Source organism: Pelodiscus sinensis, chromosome 2 (genome assembly GCF_052426305.1).
Source record: "Pelodiscus sinensis isolate ZL-2025 chromosome 2, ASM5242630v1, whole genome shotgun sequence".
NCBI lineage: Eukaryota > Metazoa > Chordata > Testudines > Trionychidae > Pelodiscus > Pelodiscus sinensis.
The window spans coordinates 67,020,688-67,039,762 of NC_143053.1; the positions used below are offsets into that span (position 1 = coordinate 67,020,688).

The 19,075-nt window shown below is 40.5% G+C and overlaps 1 protein-coding gene across 2 annotated transcripts in view; it reads right to left on the reverse strand.

Annotated features, from left to right (window-relative positions):
* RP1 (RP1 axonemal microtubule associated) overlaps positions 1-19,075 on the reverse strand; it is a 325,691-nt gene that overhangs the window by 54,296 nt on the left and 252,320 nt on the right. For both annotated transcript variants that reach the window (XM_075920696.2, XM_025183398.3), the window contains 5 exons: positions 18,276-18,362; positions 15,187-15,319; positions 12,892-13,043; positions 4,929-5,181; positions 752-984 (listed from right to left, as the gene is read on the reverse strand). In XM_075920696.2, the coding sequence (XP_075776811.2) occupies positions 752-984; positions 4,929-5,181; positions 12,892-13,043; positions 15,187-15,319; positions 18,276-18,362 (858 nt within the window). The remainder of the gene's footprint in view (positions 1-751; positions 985-4,928; positions 5,182-12,891; positions 13,044-15,186; positions 15,320-18,275; positions 18,363-19,075) is intronic.

Genomic DNA, 19,075 nt, shown 5'->3' on the forward strand with positions numbered 1-19,075 from the left:
GTGCTTCATCCAGCAGCTTAATATAACATATTTAGACTGAGAATTAACATTTTCCCACCTGATTTTGTAATGAAAATGAAACACAAATGTTCATGGACTAAGGTATAATGAAAGCTGAAAGTGGTGGATTCTTCCCTACATACTTCCTTTTATTTTATCAGTTGATAAAGGATCTTTTCTGTGCAGTAAAGTGTCACAGCAATGTTGATGTGATGTAAGGTTTTTTAGCTTCAGCATCTTAGACATGAGAGGAAAGATTGTCACTTTCGCTATTCATTTATTTTTCTAGAATGCCAACTTTAATGGCAGATATTTTTGTCAAAAGGCATTTCTAGTGTCTCGCTTCATTAGTAGTCTTGGATCATAGGTCCATAACATGTAATAGCCAATTTGGAATTATGTAAACACTGTCATTTATGCCAGTGGCGCTAGTTATAAAAAGATAGCACTGGGGAAAGCTATAGACTATGGCACCTCTGTAAGCAGCTACCTTCCAGAAATCCAACTTAAGTTTACAAGATTTTTGTTGTTCAAACATATTCTAATCAAAAATATTTTGAGCACATTATAAAATCACAGCACCAATACAGTTACCAGATCCATTTGCTCTGTAAATAAAAAATGTTACATAATATTGAACACAACGGGAAGTTGCTTCTGGAAATAATAACTGTAGATTATGGAAAGTAGAGAACTTAAAATTGAAATAAAATAAAACAGAAAGATCTGGGTTTGCATTAGTAATATTTACCTCACGACAATACCAGTTCTCTCCATTTCTGCCATCTTCTATTTCCAAGCGAACTTTGCAAATAGCAGTAAATTTCTTACCAAGTTCCACTGACATCTGACAAATCTCAGCCTTAAGGGATCCTTTGGGAAATAAGACTGGTATACTTGCGCCATTTTCACCACAAACAGTTAAAGCCATTTTAGGGCTCATGCATGAAGCATCACTAGTTGTAACAATGATATCCCAAGTCCCTAGTGAATCAGTAAAAAATAATTAATTCATTAACTGTACTTAATATCCAATTTACTACAGATGCTTTTAACACAGTGAGTGAGTGAATGACTAACAAGTGACTTTCATTTTCCCATTGAACTAGAATCTTGAAATTTGTTTAACTCATTCATTATCATTTGCTGAGTAAACACAGAAATCCTAGATTAGAGCCTCAACCTTTCTGCCAGAGGTTGCCAATTATCAATCTTTTTCACTGGAATTCAGCTGTTCAAGTACCCATTGAAACTAGCTAGACTCTTGACATTTGTTAGGTACTTTCATTTACCAGAGATCACTGAGAAACACCCCTTGACTCCACATTTGACATTTTTATTTAGGTCACCACAGGACATCAAGTCCTTCTTCCTCACATTGGTCATATTAGTTAGTCTCTCATTTGAAGAAATCATGGTCTTTTGGGTTCAGCAATTCCACTGATCAGATTTTAAAAGATGTGCTGTTCATATTGGCTGTGTCCAGACTCCATGCCTCCGTCGACGGAGGCATGTAGATTAGCCAGATCGGAAGAGGGAAATTAAGCCGCGATTAAAATAATCGCGGCTTCATTTAAATTTAAATGGCTGCCCCGATCTGCCGATCAGCTGTTTGTCGGCAGATCGGGAGAGTCTGGACGCGATGCCCCGACAAAGAAGCCTTTCTTCATCGACACAGGTAAACCTGGTTTCACGAGGCTTACCTGTGTCGATGAAGAAAGGCTTCTTTGTCGGGGCATCGCGTCCAGACTCTCCCGATCTGCCGACAAACAGCTGATCGGCAGATCGGGGCAGCTATTTAAATTTAAATGAAGCCGCGATTATTTTAATCGCGGCTTCATTTCCCTCTTCCGATCTGGCTATCTACATGCCTCCGTCGACGGAGGCATGGAGTCTGGACACAGCCATTGAGAATACCAATTATGACCCCCTAGTCAGGAAATTGTCTGGATTCAGATCAGCGTATAATTATGTGCTTAACATAAAGTTATACTTATGCTTAAGTACAGTCCTAAACAGTGGTGGAGCTGAGCATATGCTTTTCTGAATTGAGCCCATAGAAAACAATTAAAACAATAGCTGAAGCAAGAGATATAAAGGAACTAGAAGATTACTCTGGATATTGAAAAAGAATAGAACTTACTTTGCAAATCAAAGGGATAGTCAAACACATGCAAAACTTCCACTGAAATGAACATCAGTTTTGGGTGCAGAGGAAATGCAAGATGAGACACCAAAGGTTTAAAATTAACACTACATTTTATTCTAATATAAGACACCAACATTAGGTTTAAATTTAACTTGTTTAATTTTATAATGAAGACCCCAAAGTGCATCCCTATGACATTAATGAGACATCACATGCTAGCCGAGTGCATTGAGGGGTTCAGGTTTAAGGCTGTACAAGGGAACCAACAGCAAGGTGGGCAAAGTGTGGGGGTCTCAGGTGCAAAGGGGTGAAGTCAGGGCAGCCAGACCTGAGCACTGCCTGGAGCACATGACGTCAGCCTCTAGGCAACCCTCATGCTGCTTGGTGTGTAGCTCCCCCCTGCCGCCAGCCCTTAGTGCTGGGGTGGGCAACAATTTTTGCCTGGGGGCCACTTCAAATATTTTTGAAGTAGCCCCAGGCTACCCCAGAAGGGGCAGGGCCTAAACAGGAAGGGGTGGGGCTACCAAACCCCCAGACCATGATTGGTCTGGAGGTGGGGGAACCCCTTTGCCCTCCCTTTCCACTAGGCACCCATGCTCTGGAAGAGGCTTGGCATGCTCCCCCACCCCCAGGCCAATCAGGGCCTGGGGATAGGGGAGCATAGGAAGCCTCCTCCCACCCTGCAAGGAGCACGTGGCACTTTGAAGTATTGTGGGCTCCTCGCAGGGCTGGGGCAGGGCAAAGAAAGCTTCTCACAGCTCTCCCACCCCCGGGTCCTGATTGGCCTGGGGGCGGGGGAGCTTGCGAAGCATCCTCTGCTCTCTCCCCCTCTCTGCGAGCAGCGCGCAGTGCTTCCAAGCTCTACGTGCTCCTGGCAGGGTGGGAGGAGGTTTTGCATGCTCCCCCACCCCCAGGCCAATTAAGGTCTGGGGGCGGGAGAGTGCCCAAAGCCTTCTTCACTGGCCTGGGGGCGGGGGATCAGCAGGGCTTCTGTGGGCCAAATCCACCTGCATGGTAGGCCAGATCTGGCTCGTGGAGGCCCTTTTGCCCACCCCTGCCTAATTGCTATTCAGAGTGCACAGTGTGGCGCTCCAATGGCCATTTAAAGGGTCTAGGGCTCTGGCTGTCACCACTGACACACTAGCAGGCGGTGGTGGTTAGGAGTCCTGGGCCCCTCTGAATTATCAGGTTCTGGGATAACTTCCCCTTTTGCTGTTCCCCACCCTCCATCAGTGGACCTGCTGTTTATCATGGCAACAATTTCTATGACAGTAATCATAACTTTTGAAGAGCTTTTTGTCACCTGGACTGGCCCCCTACTGCGTATGATTCAATTATTTTTTTAATTTAGATCTTTATGTGCTAGACCAATTATTCCACCTGAGGATCTGCTCCCATGAGTTCAAATGTATAAGCTTTAGTGAGAGAAAGTTTAAGGCTGACACAGCCAACTTTATGAAAGCTGGGAATAAATTAATCCAAAGATAGCAATGAAAAGTGAATGAGAGTTAAATGAAAATTTCCTATCTCTCTATTGGCAGATGGAATGTTGTTTTGAGACTGTATGGTTACTGAAATACTGAATGTTACTAGTCATGGACCTTGGGAACTAATGAAAATTCTCAGTCTGGATTTGGAGGAAGGGGGGAGTTATATTCCATCAGCAAGAAAGCAGATTCTTCTTATGTTAAAAATGGCAACTCTAGATTGATGGATACACTGAGGTTTGGGAGGTCAGTGTTTGTCACTACTGGACCTACAGTCATATCTCCAACCTCTTCTGAGTTTCTTTTGCTGCAGCAACATTTTTCTGATATTCCAATGTTCCCTTAAATTATAACAGAAACTGCCTACTGTATCAAGGACATGCAGCACAAACTGAAGGATGTATATTTTGCTTCCTGTGTCTATAACAAAAACAGCTAATATACACAAAATACCCAGCATAAAAAGGAACAGCCGTAAGTCACAGCATGTATATAAAGTAATTGAAGTTTTGTTAAAACATTGCAGTTTTGGGAAGCAATTTTGGTGTCCAGCTTGCTTAGGTCTGAGCACAGAGTCTTGTCTGTCATTTGTGATTCTGATACCGTAAATGGATCCAAATCAATACTTTACTTCTTTCTAAAAGAGATTATGGGACAAAGCCAAGTACAGTGGTACAATGACAAAAGGTTAAAGGCTTAAAATGTTTTCAGTGTCCAAATTGTTTCTTGAAGTTTCATCTTCTGTTCATTTCAAATTCTGAATAGAATTCTGGGTTCCATTGACCCCTAAGCTAAGTACCATTGAGAACTGGAACCACATACAGATTTTTTAAATGAAAATACAATGCAAATAACAGCAAAGCCAATGGAAAACATGTAAACATATGGTAAAACTAACATTATGTTCTAAAAGAAATATTTCATGTTTCTCCACATGACAGTATTGCAAGAGCCTTCTGCTCTGCATTTCCCAACATATGGAACAATCTATCCTCTTTCTTTCTCATCAACTCAACATCTATTTTCAAATTTCATTTGAAAACATATTTGCTGCTTAGCATATATTTCTTAAACTCCCTCTTTGTGCTCTTTTTTCTTTTAACATTATAACTATTTACAGGTTCTGTACAGTACTGGGGACACATTTGTATAAAAGAAGCTATTCAGCATAAACGTATATTAGTGTCTATCCATATTGCATATTAAATCTCAATTGACCCATCCTGGGAAAATAAACATAAAATACAATCAAATTAGAAGTTTGAATGTGTTTTGAGGATTTCATATCTCACCTTGAATATTTCCTGCCAATCTCTCATTTCTTACTTTTCCAAGAAGTCTCATCTCTCGTTCCAGCCGTCCATCACCAACTCCACTGTCTAACCATTGCTGGCATGAGAATACATATTGGCAATCACTCTCATCTGATTCATGTAGGGTTATTTGGTCCAAGTACCATCCAGCTCCATAACCAATACTATTGTGTTCAACTAGCACTTTGATTAACATTCCGAGGTCAGCAGCTCTCACACTGAAGCTATTAACCTGATGAGAAACCAAGTCACAGTGAAATGCACATAATTAATAACAATTAATTAATATTTCCCAAGATTGCATTAGGTAAAATGGATTCCTTGCGATATTAAATCATTTGGTTTTTCTGGGGGCCCAATACAAGATTGAATATGCATAACAGGCTGATATTGAAATCTGGAGGTCTCATTATAAAGGAAATACTTGGGTCCTTGAGTATGTATATTTTCTCAGTCCCTACCCAGAGATCCACCACCAGGTTGCAAGGAACAGAGAATCTGTCACTAGAGACCCTCCCTCTGGGGAACTATCTTCTTGGGTGGAGAGAAAGAAGGAAGCTAATTAGGTTGCAAAAGACCCAGTCCTCCCATTCCTGATCAACTTTCCCAATACCATCTAAATGGAACTCATAGAGGCTAAAGGACTGTCAGAGGCCAGTACCAGGACACACTAATTAAAGAGAACTTTATCTTAAATGGGGCATTTGAGTCTTAAAAAGTTTCAAAGTCTTGTAGACGTTAAGTCTCCTTAGTTTCCAGAAGGGAGAAGACGACACATTACTACAACACCGGACAGAAATAATGATGTTTTTGTGACTATGCAAACAAATGATGATACAAACAGCAGAAAGTATAACTAACATGGGCAGTGAAACTAATAGGCAGGAAAAGGCTGTGCCTACCCAAACTGCCCTCTGTGGCCCACCTATGCTCAGTCAAGAGGCCTCCTCGTGTTGCTAGTTGGCAGCAGGCTGCTCCTCTTCTGGAAAGGGAAACCTGTAGGTTCTGGGGCTAGAGTGTCTAGAATTTGGGGTAGCTGGGGCTAGCCAGTGCGGGTTGGAGCCAGGACTGAGACCAAACTGCCCAGCGCTTCAGGACTAGGGAGACCGTGCACTCCCCATCACTCCAGGGCTGAGGGAGGGTCTGCATTCTGTCCACACACCCAGTGCTCTGGTGTGTCACTTACTGCTCAGTGCTCTAGGACTGGGTGCCACACACCATGCACTGGCCCAGTACTCAAGGACTGGCAGGACTGCATACTGCCCGGTGCTCAGAGGATCATGCACTTGCTCAGTGCTCTGGGGTTAGGAGAGTCTGGCAGCTGCAGAGGGGGGACATCTGGGCTCTGTGCAGAAGGGGATGGTATTTAGCTGGAAGGAGTGGGCCGGGCTAGAGGCTAGCCTCTCTGAACTGGTGGTTTTCCCACCACCCATGCTAACTAAGGCTGTTCAAGCAGGCATATGAAAAGTGGTGGGTTTTCTAGGTGTATATGGATATCTGTTAAAATATTGCTACAGCTACCAGTAAACAAAAACTAAATGGTAGCTTCATAAGTGCATGATGGGATGAATTAAATAATGCAAGAAAGAGCATGAATGTGTTCTGTGAGAAAATGTGTGTGGGAGGGTGGATATATGGGCATGTGTGTGGGTGTCATTAAAAAAACAGATGGATAGTAGAAGCAGACGCTATCATTTTACTTGTTGCCAATCACTGTACCACTAGGCAGGGTAACACAAGAAGTCCAGAAAACATTACAGGGAATGATTTTTTTTAACACAATTAGTCCTGCTAATACATATTCCTATGAGTGGGGATTATTCCCTACAATGTGCTCAGAAAGAGGAAACATCAATTGTTATTCCTACCACACTTTTTAGGACTTTTGCTAATTTTGCCTCGACATATCCTTGATCTTCTCCAAACAGTTACCATGGCAAAGTACAGCCCTTAGTGTAATGCATAAGAGGCCTAAAATAGGAGTTGAGGTGAACATATAAATAACTTTATGGGAGCATTAAATCATATTTTAATATTTTTTTTGCCATATCAAGACAAAATTCATTTTCTTGACAATGTATATGACCCTTAACTTATAGAAACTAGCCTGTGCTGGTATTATTCATGTTACTTCACTGCTAACTCTTTTCAGCTGGAGGCCTATCATTATCTTCATTCTTTGTGGCAATAATTCATAGTCATTAGACAACAGTGGTCACAATCACCCATTGTTAATAAATGAATTCTCATCAAAATGCTCTAAATTACCCGCTTCCTCAGCATTACCAAGAATATACTTTTGTCTTATGCCATTATCCTTCTTTTTTTGTTATTTTATTTTTTTCCTGCATAAAGACATTCAGATCTGTATTATACACTTCATTGGAAGTGTAATTGATGAAAACCAAAATCATTTTATTTAAATTAGTTTGCCTTATTTAGATTCAGTTTGAGCTAGGCAAAATGATAATTTCCCACTCATTTAACCCATTAAACTAGTGAGATCAGTTAGCTAGAAAGATAATTACTTACGTAAATATAAACTAGCTTTACTTTCTGCAGTTTAATTCAATTCATTTAACTTATTTTAGCATGCAGTTATAAAAGAAATTTGTTATTGGTAGCTCATTTAATTCCTTTGTATTTTACAAATGACTGTTCTTCAGTCTTCATTTCCAATGGTGCATCCTTGCTGCATCTTTCAAACCATTCTCTTCTCCACTCATCTACTCAGCTTGCCCAGCATTGCCTTTTAGTCAGCCAAGTATGGTGAATTCACTTCTTTCTTTCCTTTTCTCTATTATTGCTCTAGTTTGCCATCAACACTTTTGTAATTTCCCCTTCTACTCCTCTCAATCCCACCTTTTCCAAGGACATAGGTGATATAATCCTGTCCTTTCAGAAAACTTCCTGTTCTCTTTATACCTCTTTTTGCTCTGACCTGTCACTAGAACTGGTCAGAAATGTTCTGACAAAACTCAGCAATTGCCTCCTGTCCATGATTTCACACAATTGTCTCTTTTTTTGAGGAAGCCATCCCAGGAAATCTAGAAACCTTAATAAGATATTAAAAGTCCCTGTTTTTTTCACTTCCCTCTCCTTACAAGGGGTCACCCTTGGTTTGCTGAATCTGTGCCCTGGGAGCGGAAGGGAGCATGTCCCACCTCAGAGTGGGATGGTTGGGGCTAGGCATGTTAGCATATAGTCATTTAAATGATTAACCCATAAGCCTAGGCTCATGGATTGATCCAAATGACTACACACACACACACACACCCATTGCTGCCTATGTATTAGAGGCATCAAGGTTGGAGGCATGAGTTGATGCCCGGAGGGGGGGGGGAGAGAGCCAGCTTTTAAGCCAGCTCTCTATGAGCACTGGATTCCACAGAGCCACCTGCTTCTCTCCACACTGCTGCCTCTAATAGAGAGGCAGCAATACAGAAGGTGGGGTGGGGCAGGCAGGAACCAGTACACATGGGAAGCCAGCTCCCCATGGATATTGGCTCCTGAGGAGCTGCTTACCTACTGTGCTGCTGCCTCTCTATCAGAGACAGGAGTGCGGAGGTTAAGCCGGAGCCATTACGTGAGGGGAGCCACAGAGGCAGCTATGGGGGGGGGGGGCTGTAGGAGCTGGCTTAAATGCTAGCTCTCCATGAGCACTGGCTTTGCAGAGCTGCCTCCCTCCACCCCGCATCAGAGGCAGCAGTGTGTGGTGGGGAGGCAGGATGCTGGAGCAGCCCCTGTCTGCAGGGAGCTTGGGCCACTCACAGACAGGGGCTGCTCCATAGGATGCTGGCGCAGCTTCTGTCTGCAAGGAGCTCAGGCCTCTAAATACAGGGACTGCTGGCATCCTGAGATGCTGCCTCTGCTAGCACCCCTGATGTTGTATCAGAGGCAGCAGCACTGGGTGGCAGGCAGGAGCCTCTCACAGTCCGGCTCCTGCCTGCCATCGTACACCTACTGCATCCAAGACAGCAGTGTGAGGTGGCAGGGGGCTCCCCAGGAGTGGGGCCAGAAGGTCATTGGTTGCTGGCCCTGCCCCCAGGGACAACTGAACAATCATGTAATTGATTAATTTTGGTGTGCTTACATGATTATTAAATTAAATGGCATCAAACATCCCTAGTTGGAGCAGGGCACTGCTTCAGGGAGGTGGGGGATGAGGAAACCCAGATATTCTCATCATGCCTTGGTTGTTGGGAGCGCTGGGGGAAAATGAGTATAGAGGACCCATAAAGCAAGGCCAGGCCTGGGTGTGCTTGGTCCATTGATGGCTCAGTGTTCTGCCCTCAGTGTATTGCCATTTTAAATGGTAGAACTTTCAGGATGTGTAGTGAGCAATCAGCACTGACCCCACCCCCTCTCTTTTAGTCCTGACCTCATGTCCTGGTTTTTTGACCCTCAGAGGTGACAACCCAACAGGAGTTTTCAATGTATGGGCTCCTGGCTCTGTAGAAGGGCCTGGAAACCCTGAGAACCCCAGCTTGCTGCTTTGAGATGGGGCTTTTCTGGTTTCTTGAATCCTTGCATCACAGCTGGATGCTGGCACTGCTACGTCCCAACTGGAGCCAGGACTCTTGGGGCATCTTAGCTCTCCAAATCCCAATAGAGACTCCAGTACCTGGAGACTCCCCAGGTTGCCCCCAACTTCACAGGTGTAGCCCAATAGGAGCCCCTAAAGCTGGAGTTGAGAGTTCTTTCTAAATGTCAGAATTTTCTATAGAGTATAAATTTCAAGTTCCAGCCAGCTTTGCCTGTCACTCCAACTTCATGTCCTACATAGCAGGCATTCTTATTAACAGCTTTTCACCGTATCTTCCCCAGTTCTTTAAAGCCTGCCACTGCTCACTCCCTAATAAAACCTTTCCTTGACCCTGACTATTGCAAATTAAAAATCAGAGCTTGAGGGAACCACTTTGTCTGATCTCTCCAAGTACATGTAAATAAGAACACAAGAATGGCCATACTGGGTCAGATGAAGGTCCATCTAACTCAATATCCTGTCTTCTGACAGTGGCCAGTCCTAGAGGGAATGAACAGAACAAGGCAACTATCAAGTCATCCATTCCATCATCCTGTCCTAACTTCTGACAATCAGAGGTTTAGGGACATCCAGACTATGGGGTTGTGTCCCTGACTATTTTGGCCAATAGCCATTGATAGTCCATGAACATACCTAGTTCTTTTTTTGCAGTTGAGGCTTTCCTCCAGGTTAATTGTTGCAAATTCTTAGAAACTTTCAAGAGGCAGAAATTCACCCAGAAATTGTTCAAATGCAGGATCTTTCAGGTTTGTACCTTTATAGTAATTTCATCTAGGCCACATTTCCCTAGTTTTTTTATGAAAATGTATGTGGGACTGTATCCAAAGTCCTTCTAAAATCAAGATATGTCATATGTACCATTTCCCTTCATTCAATAAGCCTGACAAAGAAGAAAGTTAGGTTGGTTTGGCATGATTTGTTCTATGATCTGTGGTCTGTGCTATTTCTTATAACACTATTACCTTCAGGTGCTTATGAACTGATTGTTTAATAATTTGTGCCAGTGTCTTTCCAGTTATTAATGTCAGGTTCACTGGTTTATAACTCCTAAGGAAACTACAAAACATCGATAACCTCCCCAATAATACCATCCTTGCCACCATGGATGTAGAAGCTCTATATACCAACATCCCACATGAAGACGGATTACAAGCAATTAGAAACACTATCCCAGAGGACACTACTGCCAACCTGATAGCAGACCTATGTAACTTTGTTCTCACCCACAATTATTTCCAGTTTGAGAACAACTTATACCTCCAGATCAGCGGCACAGCCATGGGTACACGCATGGCCCCACAGTATGCTAACATCTTAATGGCTGACCTAGAACAACATTTCCTCAACTCCTGTCCCCTTTCACCCCTCCTCTACCTACGGTACATCGATGACATCTTTATGATCTGGATGCATGGCCAAGAAACACTGGAGATATTCCACAGAGATTTCAACAACCTACACCCCACCATCAACCTCAGCCTGGACCATTCTACACGAGAGATCCACTTCCTGGACACCACAGTACAAATCAACAATGGAAAATTAGACACCACTCTCTACAGAAAACCCACCGACTCATACAGTTACCTACATGCTTCCAGCTCCCATCCAGAACACACCACACGATCCATCGTCTATAGCCAAGCCCTTCGATACAACCGCATCTGCTCTAATCCCACTGACAGAGACCAGAAGCTTCAGGATCTCTACCAAGCATTTATAAACCTCAACTACCCACCCAGAGAAATAAAAAAGCAAATTAAAAGAGCCAGACGAATACCTAGAAACCATCTACTTCAAGACAGACCCAAGAAAACCAACAATAGAACACCACTTGTCATCACCTACAACCCCCAACTTAAACCTGTCCAACACATTATCAATAAACTACAGCCTATACTGGAACAGGATACCATACTCAAAGAGGCTCTGGGAGACAGACCCATAGTCTCCTATAGACAACCACCTAACCTCAAGATGATTCTTACCAATCACCACAGGACATACCACACTAATACCAACCCTGGTACCTTCCCTTGCAACAAACCCCGTTGCCAGCTTTGTCCACATATTCATTCTGCTGATACCATTATTGGACCTAACCAAGTGAGTTATAAGATCAAGAACACATATTCCTGCGCATCCAGAAATATAATCTATGCTATCATGTGCCGAAAGTGCCCGTCTGCTATGTACATTGGACAAACATCTCAGACACTTCGCCAAAGGATTAATGCCCACAAAACAGATATCAGACAAGATCACAAAGAAAAAACAGTTTCTTGCCATTTTAGCCAGAAAGGACACTCTCTCAATGACTTAACCACCTGCATTCTGCTTCAAAGACCTTTTACATCTGCACTTGAAAGGGAATCCTCTGAACTGTCATTCATGTTAAAATTCGACACTTTCCAAAAAGGACTCAACAAACACTTGAACTATCTCACCCATCACGAAGATAGTTTCCCCAATTATCACCTCTAATACCATTAACTCACAAACATCCCACTCTCCCTACCGCTAATATCATCAATTCACAGACACTTACCTTCCTTCTCCCCCCCCCCCCCGCATCCCCCTCCTGTTCTGCAATGTGATTTGTCCTTTTCATATTTGTTCATTTTTTTAATTGTATCCTTTGGTATATATGGTGGTGACTACTTTCTTCCACTATTTGATCTGAGGAAGTGGGTCTGGCCCACGAAAGCTCATCATCTAATAAACCATCTTGTTAGTCTTTAAAGTGCTACATTGTCCTGCATTTTGCTCCAACTCTTCCTTGTTCTTCTTTGTAAATGTATGTACTATTTTTGCCCTTCTATTGTCCTCTGGGACCTCACCCATCTTGCATGAGTTTCATAAAGATCAGGTAATTAACTTTTTCTCTTGGTAACAACAATATTTTATATTGTGTTAGTTAAAACATGTTAATATTTTTTCTGACATGATGCATTTTCTTAGCATAGATAAGACCTTAATGGCCCTAACTAAACTAACACATAATGAACACATCTCAGTTAAGTGGTTTCTAAATATTGGATAGCACCTAGTATAGATATGTTAATTGTTAGGGGAGAATCCCAGCCTCCTACCTATGGTTCATCTTCAGCTGTTGTCATATTTTACTAGAAATTCATGGTTTTAAACTGCTCGCTATTACTGGCATTATTCTTAAACTGGCATGCATGTGGATCTAAAATATCTGCTGTTAGCATGTGACTGGCATTGATTTGTAACTTCTGCTGGGCTCAACATAGTATCTTTACTAAAGTTCTTGCTGTGTCTTTAGATTTCGGAACAGACTGACAAATTCCTACGTACACCACAATACTGATTTACACCTCAAACTTGTACTGAATCTAAAGAACGAAAGAAAGAAAGAAAATCCATACTAACCTGACCTCTTTCAAAACTTGCATGTGACCTTGAATGCCTAAGTTTTCTTTTGCTGGTGTCTCCATTCTCTCCAAATATTGTGATAAAGACATCTGTATCTGTTCCTGATGCAGGTAATATTCCCGTGTGAACACTGACTGAGTAAAGAACTTCTACAGTGAAAAATAAATAAATAAACTGTTAATAAAAATCTATGCCAAGTATGCAAATAAACTGAAAGGTTATAGGATAAAATGAATATTAATTGATCCTATCTTTCCCAGTTCTTTAAAAGCCTGCCATTGCTCATCACTCCCTAATAAAATCTTCCCTTGACCCTGACTACTGTGAATTATTATGATATTAGTGTGTATCACATTTTCCATCCAAATAATTCAGCTTGGTAAATACTTCTCAATTGCATGTTACAGTGTTAAAAATGTTAACCTAGATGTTCTTTACGAATGAATGTCAGAGCTCATGTTCATATTCAGAAGAAAAAATCCCTTAGTTATTGAAAGACTGTTTCAATGCCCACTAAAGTGAGTTGAAAGCTACTCACTATCTTCAATAGGTTTGGAATCAGGCCCAAATTCTCTTTATAATGAATACAGACCTCAATTCCAGTTGGAACTTGCTCACTATAGCAACATTTTATGAAAGAAAAACACAATATTAACAACAAAAATATTCCACTTATTGTTCTAGCTGCATTCAGTATTAACCTATCAGTTAGCTAATGTATGCCACTACCAATTAATTTGGTCTGGGGAAGGAGTTCAACTATTTACATTGATAAGCATTAATATTATTCACTACAGACAATAATTATCATCTGGCATGATTTTTCCATTAGGCAGTATAACAAGAACATTTTTTAACCAAGTATGTATTACTTCTGGGTAGATCTGAATACTGTAGTATACTCCAAACATCTAATTTTACGTCCTGTCCAGCTTTGAACTGAATAGGAGAAGAAACAACCTTTAATGTTTGGATGGAGTAGACTTTTGTTCATAATGTTTAAGGAATGAGACTTTTTCTCCTTTTAAATACTGTATAAAATACACTTAAAACCGAGTTTTAAAATAACACTCATATTAAAAACAAGTGATCATGTGGTACCTCAGGATGTGCCTATACTACACCGTTATTTCAAGATAACTAGAGGTATTTCGAGATAAATAGAGGTATTTGAGCATTTACACAGCCATTCCGTTATTTCAAAATAATTTCGAAATAACGGATGGCTTATATTGAAATCTGTAAACCTCATTCTATGAGGAATAGTACCTATTCCAAAATAGCTCTTTTGCAATAAGTTGTGTGTAGATGCTCCACTGCTACTTCAAAATAGCCCTCACCATGGCCATTCTAAGTTATTCCTCCCAGGGCTCTAAATCAAGATAGTATGTCTACATTAGGGAAGCCTGCCTTGGACTAATTTTGAGGTTTCCCTGTAGTATAGATGTGCTATTTCAAAATAAGCTATTCCGTAATAGCTATTTTGGTTTTTAATAAGCAAAATAAGCATCTACACGGCATGCTTATTTTGAAATAAGCTATTCTGTAATAACTATTATGGAATAGCTTATTTCAAAACAAGCATGCCGTGTAGATGTACCCTCAGAGACTAACCAAAATACATAAAATCATGAGCTTTTGTGGGCAAAACCCACTTCCATCAGATGAGATGCAACACATCTGATGAAGTGGGATTCATCCATGAAAGTTCATGATCCTATATATTTTTGTTAGACTCTAAGGTGCCACAGGACTACTTGTTATTAAATTCTGTGTGTATTTCTATTCCTACAGCACATCGATTGGATGACAATCCAAATATAAACATATTGAGACACATATTGGCCAGAATTTCAGACTTTTGTCCTTAAATGTAAAACTCTCAATCTTTTGTTTGTCCATGCAGTTTTCAATCATCATTTTAGCATGTATTTTAAATTAAAGGAACCAGGTCCCCAAGTGACATAAGTTGACATAGTGCCAATTATTTCACCGGGATTGCACTAGTGTGGCCCTCTATATTCTCAGTGTTCGACTTGGCTTTTGATGTAGTGGAAACATTAAATAAATACATGGTATTTGCTTCAAAGAGGACAACAGTTAACCATTGTTAAGCCTTCTTAGGCTTTGTTAAAAATCCAGCTTTTCACACAAGTACTTTAATCAAGGATGTCAAAAGCAACTGGGAATGACTTTTCTAAAATATTTTATAATCTTTCCCATCATTATGTTTATTCTAATTGATTCACTTTAGAAAACATTTTTTGCTTGTGCCTTGGTTCAGCAGCATACCCCGGAGTGGTGTCTTGTCTGGTCTGACTGCTGCTAGTTCTGTGACAGTCTCTGACCCATCTTCTTTAAAAAGCCACTGGTCTGCACTGTAAAAGCCCAGTTCTTGCTTAGTGTCTAGGTCTTTTAGCCGAAGCTGCAGGCAGAAGAAGAGAATTATCACATTTTTATGAAATATTTTCATATTACCCTCCAATAAAAATTGATATTTCTGCCAGTCATTTAAAATAAATTAATACAAAATATTTTATGTATAAATAATGCCTAGTTTATCATGATGAGAAATAGCTACTGCAAATCATGTAACTGGGTGATCCTAAATAAACACTTTAATGAGGTTTCGTAGAGACATAAAGACCCTCTGAATGAATCCATATGAAAGATCAGGGCCTAAATCCAGATACTAGAAACTGCTGTTTCAGGATTTCTAGAAACTGTTAAGCTACAGCAGGCCTATCTGTATATATATATTTGTCCAATGGCATTAAGGGAGATGTTCCGTTGCGACTATTACTGACCTTTTCAAGTGCTTTTCATCAGTAGGTCTCAAAGTGCTTCCCCCTATTTAATATATTTATCCTCACAACATCCTTGTGAGGTAGGGAAGTATTAATATCCCTGTAGTGAGTCAACATATTTGTACATTAACTGTTTATATTTCTTCTGCCTTTGGTTCATCTGATGCTTGATGCTGATATTGCATACATTATAGCTGGGATTTTCAAAGGCGTTTATAGGGGTTAGGTGTTCAGCCTCCTTTGAAAGTCATCAGGACTTCTATGGGAATTAGGCAAGTAAGGAGTCATAGCTACACTACAAGGATTTATCTACTTTGGGGGCATGTCTACATTACAAACTTTGGTTAACGTAAGTTACATTGTCATAAAGCTGCCGCAGTATATCGCTTGTGTGTGTGCATACTTGACTCCTTGTGTTGGTGCTGAGCACCAAGAGTGCTTGTGTCTGAGTATAATGTGGTGCACCATGTGTAGGTATCCCAGTGTGCAACACGCTATCATCCAGTGCACTGTCTGTTGGAAATGTTTGGCAATGCAAACATTGGGGAAGGAACAAATGATGCATAGGTGACAGCAGTCAACTTCCCAGATTGCAAGTTCCACACACACCCACATCCCTCTTTGCTATCCACCATCTCTGAGAGAAGCCTGAAGTCAGCATAGCTCTGCACTACTGTCATAAGCATTGCATGATCCTCCACAAGAACGATTGGATGGATGACTAGGGAACACGATGACACCTTGGAAGACAGATGAATGTTGTACGCAGCAAGAACAAATTCAAAAGTATTGGTAGCATTTATGGAGTAGCTGCACATGGTAGTGTGCCGATTCCTGGTCTGATAAATGAGCGGTGATGGATGGAATCACATCATAATGCAGATTTGGGATAATGAGTATGGTTTCCAAACTCTGGGATGTGCAAAACCATATTTCTAGAGCTGTGTGCCAAGCTTGCTCCAACCCACCAGAGCATAGACAGCAAAAATGAGAACTGCACTGACAGCAGAGACATGAATAGCAATTGCACTGTAGAAACTTGCAAGGATGTATTATGACTGGTCTGTGGAAAACATTTTGGAGATAAAAAATCCACTGTGGGGTGCATTGTCATGCAAATATGCAGGGAAGTTAACCATCTCCTGCTACATACGTCTGTTATTCTCAGCAATGTGCAGGACATAGTGGATAGATTTGAAGCAGTGGGGTTTCCAAAATGTGGTGGAACAATAGATGGCAAGCATCTCACTATTCTGGTACCAGATCACCTTGTCACAAAGTGCACCAAGAATTGGTAGATCACTAGGGACACTTCATCAACATCAACGTTGGCTGGTTAGGGACGGTGCATGACATTCGCATCTTTAAGATCACAGAACTTTTTCAGAATCTGTAAGCAAGGATTCTTTCCTGACAGCAGATTACAATTGGCAATATATGTTGAAATACCAGTAGTAATCCTGGGGCACTCACCCTACTTCTTTTCCCCTTGATTCATGAAACTCTACATCAGCCATCTCAAGAGCATCAAAGAAAGATTCTGTTGCTGGCTCAGCAGGTGCAGAATACACTTGCTGTGCATTGACCTTAATACATCAACCACAACCCTACACCACTTGAGCAGGTGATGGTACTGCAGTGCTGTAATGGGGCACTTACATCAGTGGGAGGCTAGCTTAAGTGTAGACACATGTACAACTAGGTTGACATAAGACATATTTTATGTTGGCCTAACTTTGTAGTGTAGGCTGAACGTGGGACATTCAGGAAAATTAATCCAAATTAATTAAGGGGGGAATTTAAAGTGGATTATTTAAACTGCTTTAAACCCTGGTCTGAACACTCATTCAGAACTGACATAGCCTTAATTCACTTCAGTTTTATCCACTTCTTAAACGTCAATTCTCTTCAATAAGAATTGGGCATTTAACACTTTTTTTTGAAAAACTCATCCTATTCCTTTGGCATTAATTATTATAGTAAAGATTATGTTGAGCCTTCATTATAATCTGACATTTTCGTTGTTCACGAGTCTATTTTTTCCCTTTAAATTGAAATAATCTATGCTTGGTCTTAGCCTGAAAGTGCGTTTTTGAAGAGACTTTTAGGAAATTTTAAAATTTGAACTATTGCCACTTGTGCACCTATTACCCTCAATAGAGATTGATTTATACATTGGCTTGATGCTTTTCTGAATTGGGGACACACCGATCAGACCTCAGTCATTTTTTTCATGAAGGGCCTCTATAGCTGCTAAAATTATGCACCAATGGAGAATAGTGGATTTTGTAATATTGATGTACTCACTAAGTATAGGACTCAGCAAATAGCAATTGATTTACTATATTCTGTGGGGATGGAGGGTGGATTTTGGCTCCACTGAATTCAATGGCAAAATTTTGACTTTTATGGAGCCAGAATTTCAACTTCTCTTTCTAACACAACCTAATCAACAGTATTCTTGCATTACAAAGAAATGATCTACATTGTATAAGGTAATGCACTTCTGATAGGTATTTTTCTATTGTTATTAAGCAAGAAGCATCCAGAAAAAATGTAATTTATGTGAAATACCTTGTGAAGTTTAATTCCTCTTTCTAAACTTGGGCCAGATAACACAAAGGAAACTTTTGTTACAGAGCCAATATCATCAACAGTCAACTGTGAAATAATAATAATAAAAAGTTAGCTGAAGTATACACACCTTACACAATTATTTTGGTGACATAAAACACATTTTTATGTGTTTTATTTCTCTAATTCATTTTGAAAAATGAGTGACCCAAAAGAGAATGCTGATCAAGAAAACATGCATGTTAGGGTGGACAAAATCCAATGGCAAATCAGAAAATGAATCTGAATTCATACAGTGCAGTGTGCATCTTCCTCAAAAAAAAAACTTCATTAACTTTTTAAGTTAAAGTATAGCCCACCCAAAACTGTAAAAAGCAAGGAAGATCACCACTAAACCAGTAAACTACCGAGCTATGTTCCTTTTATCATTTCCTCATCTCAACCTTACTTACCTTCATTCCCTGCTCCACCAGTCACCCTTGAACTCTGACTATGTTTATTGGTTATATTTGTATGTGTTTCGATAATCAAGATTGTATTGGTGGTGGCTTCCACACATTATATTGTACAGAGCTGGGTAGTGGTTCCTTTGGTGTTGGTAAATAAGATTGTGTCAGATTACAAATGGTGGATGTTGGCATCTATTTTTCCTTCACGTTTATGAAAAAAGCTTAAGTGAAAATGTAATCTATATTCTAGCAATTGTTTGGAAAGTTGCTACATAATTGTATATAGAAATTGGAGAACTGAAATGTACATATGTTTAAGTGCTTATTTTTAAATTGACACTTGTGGTTGAA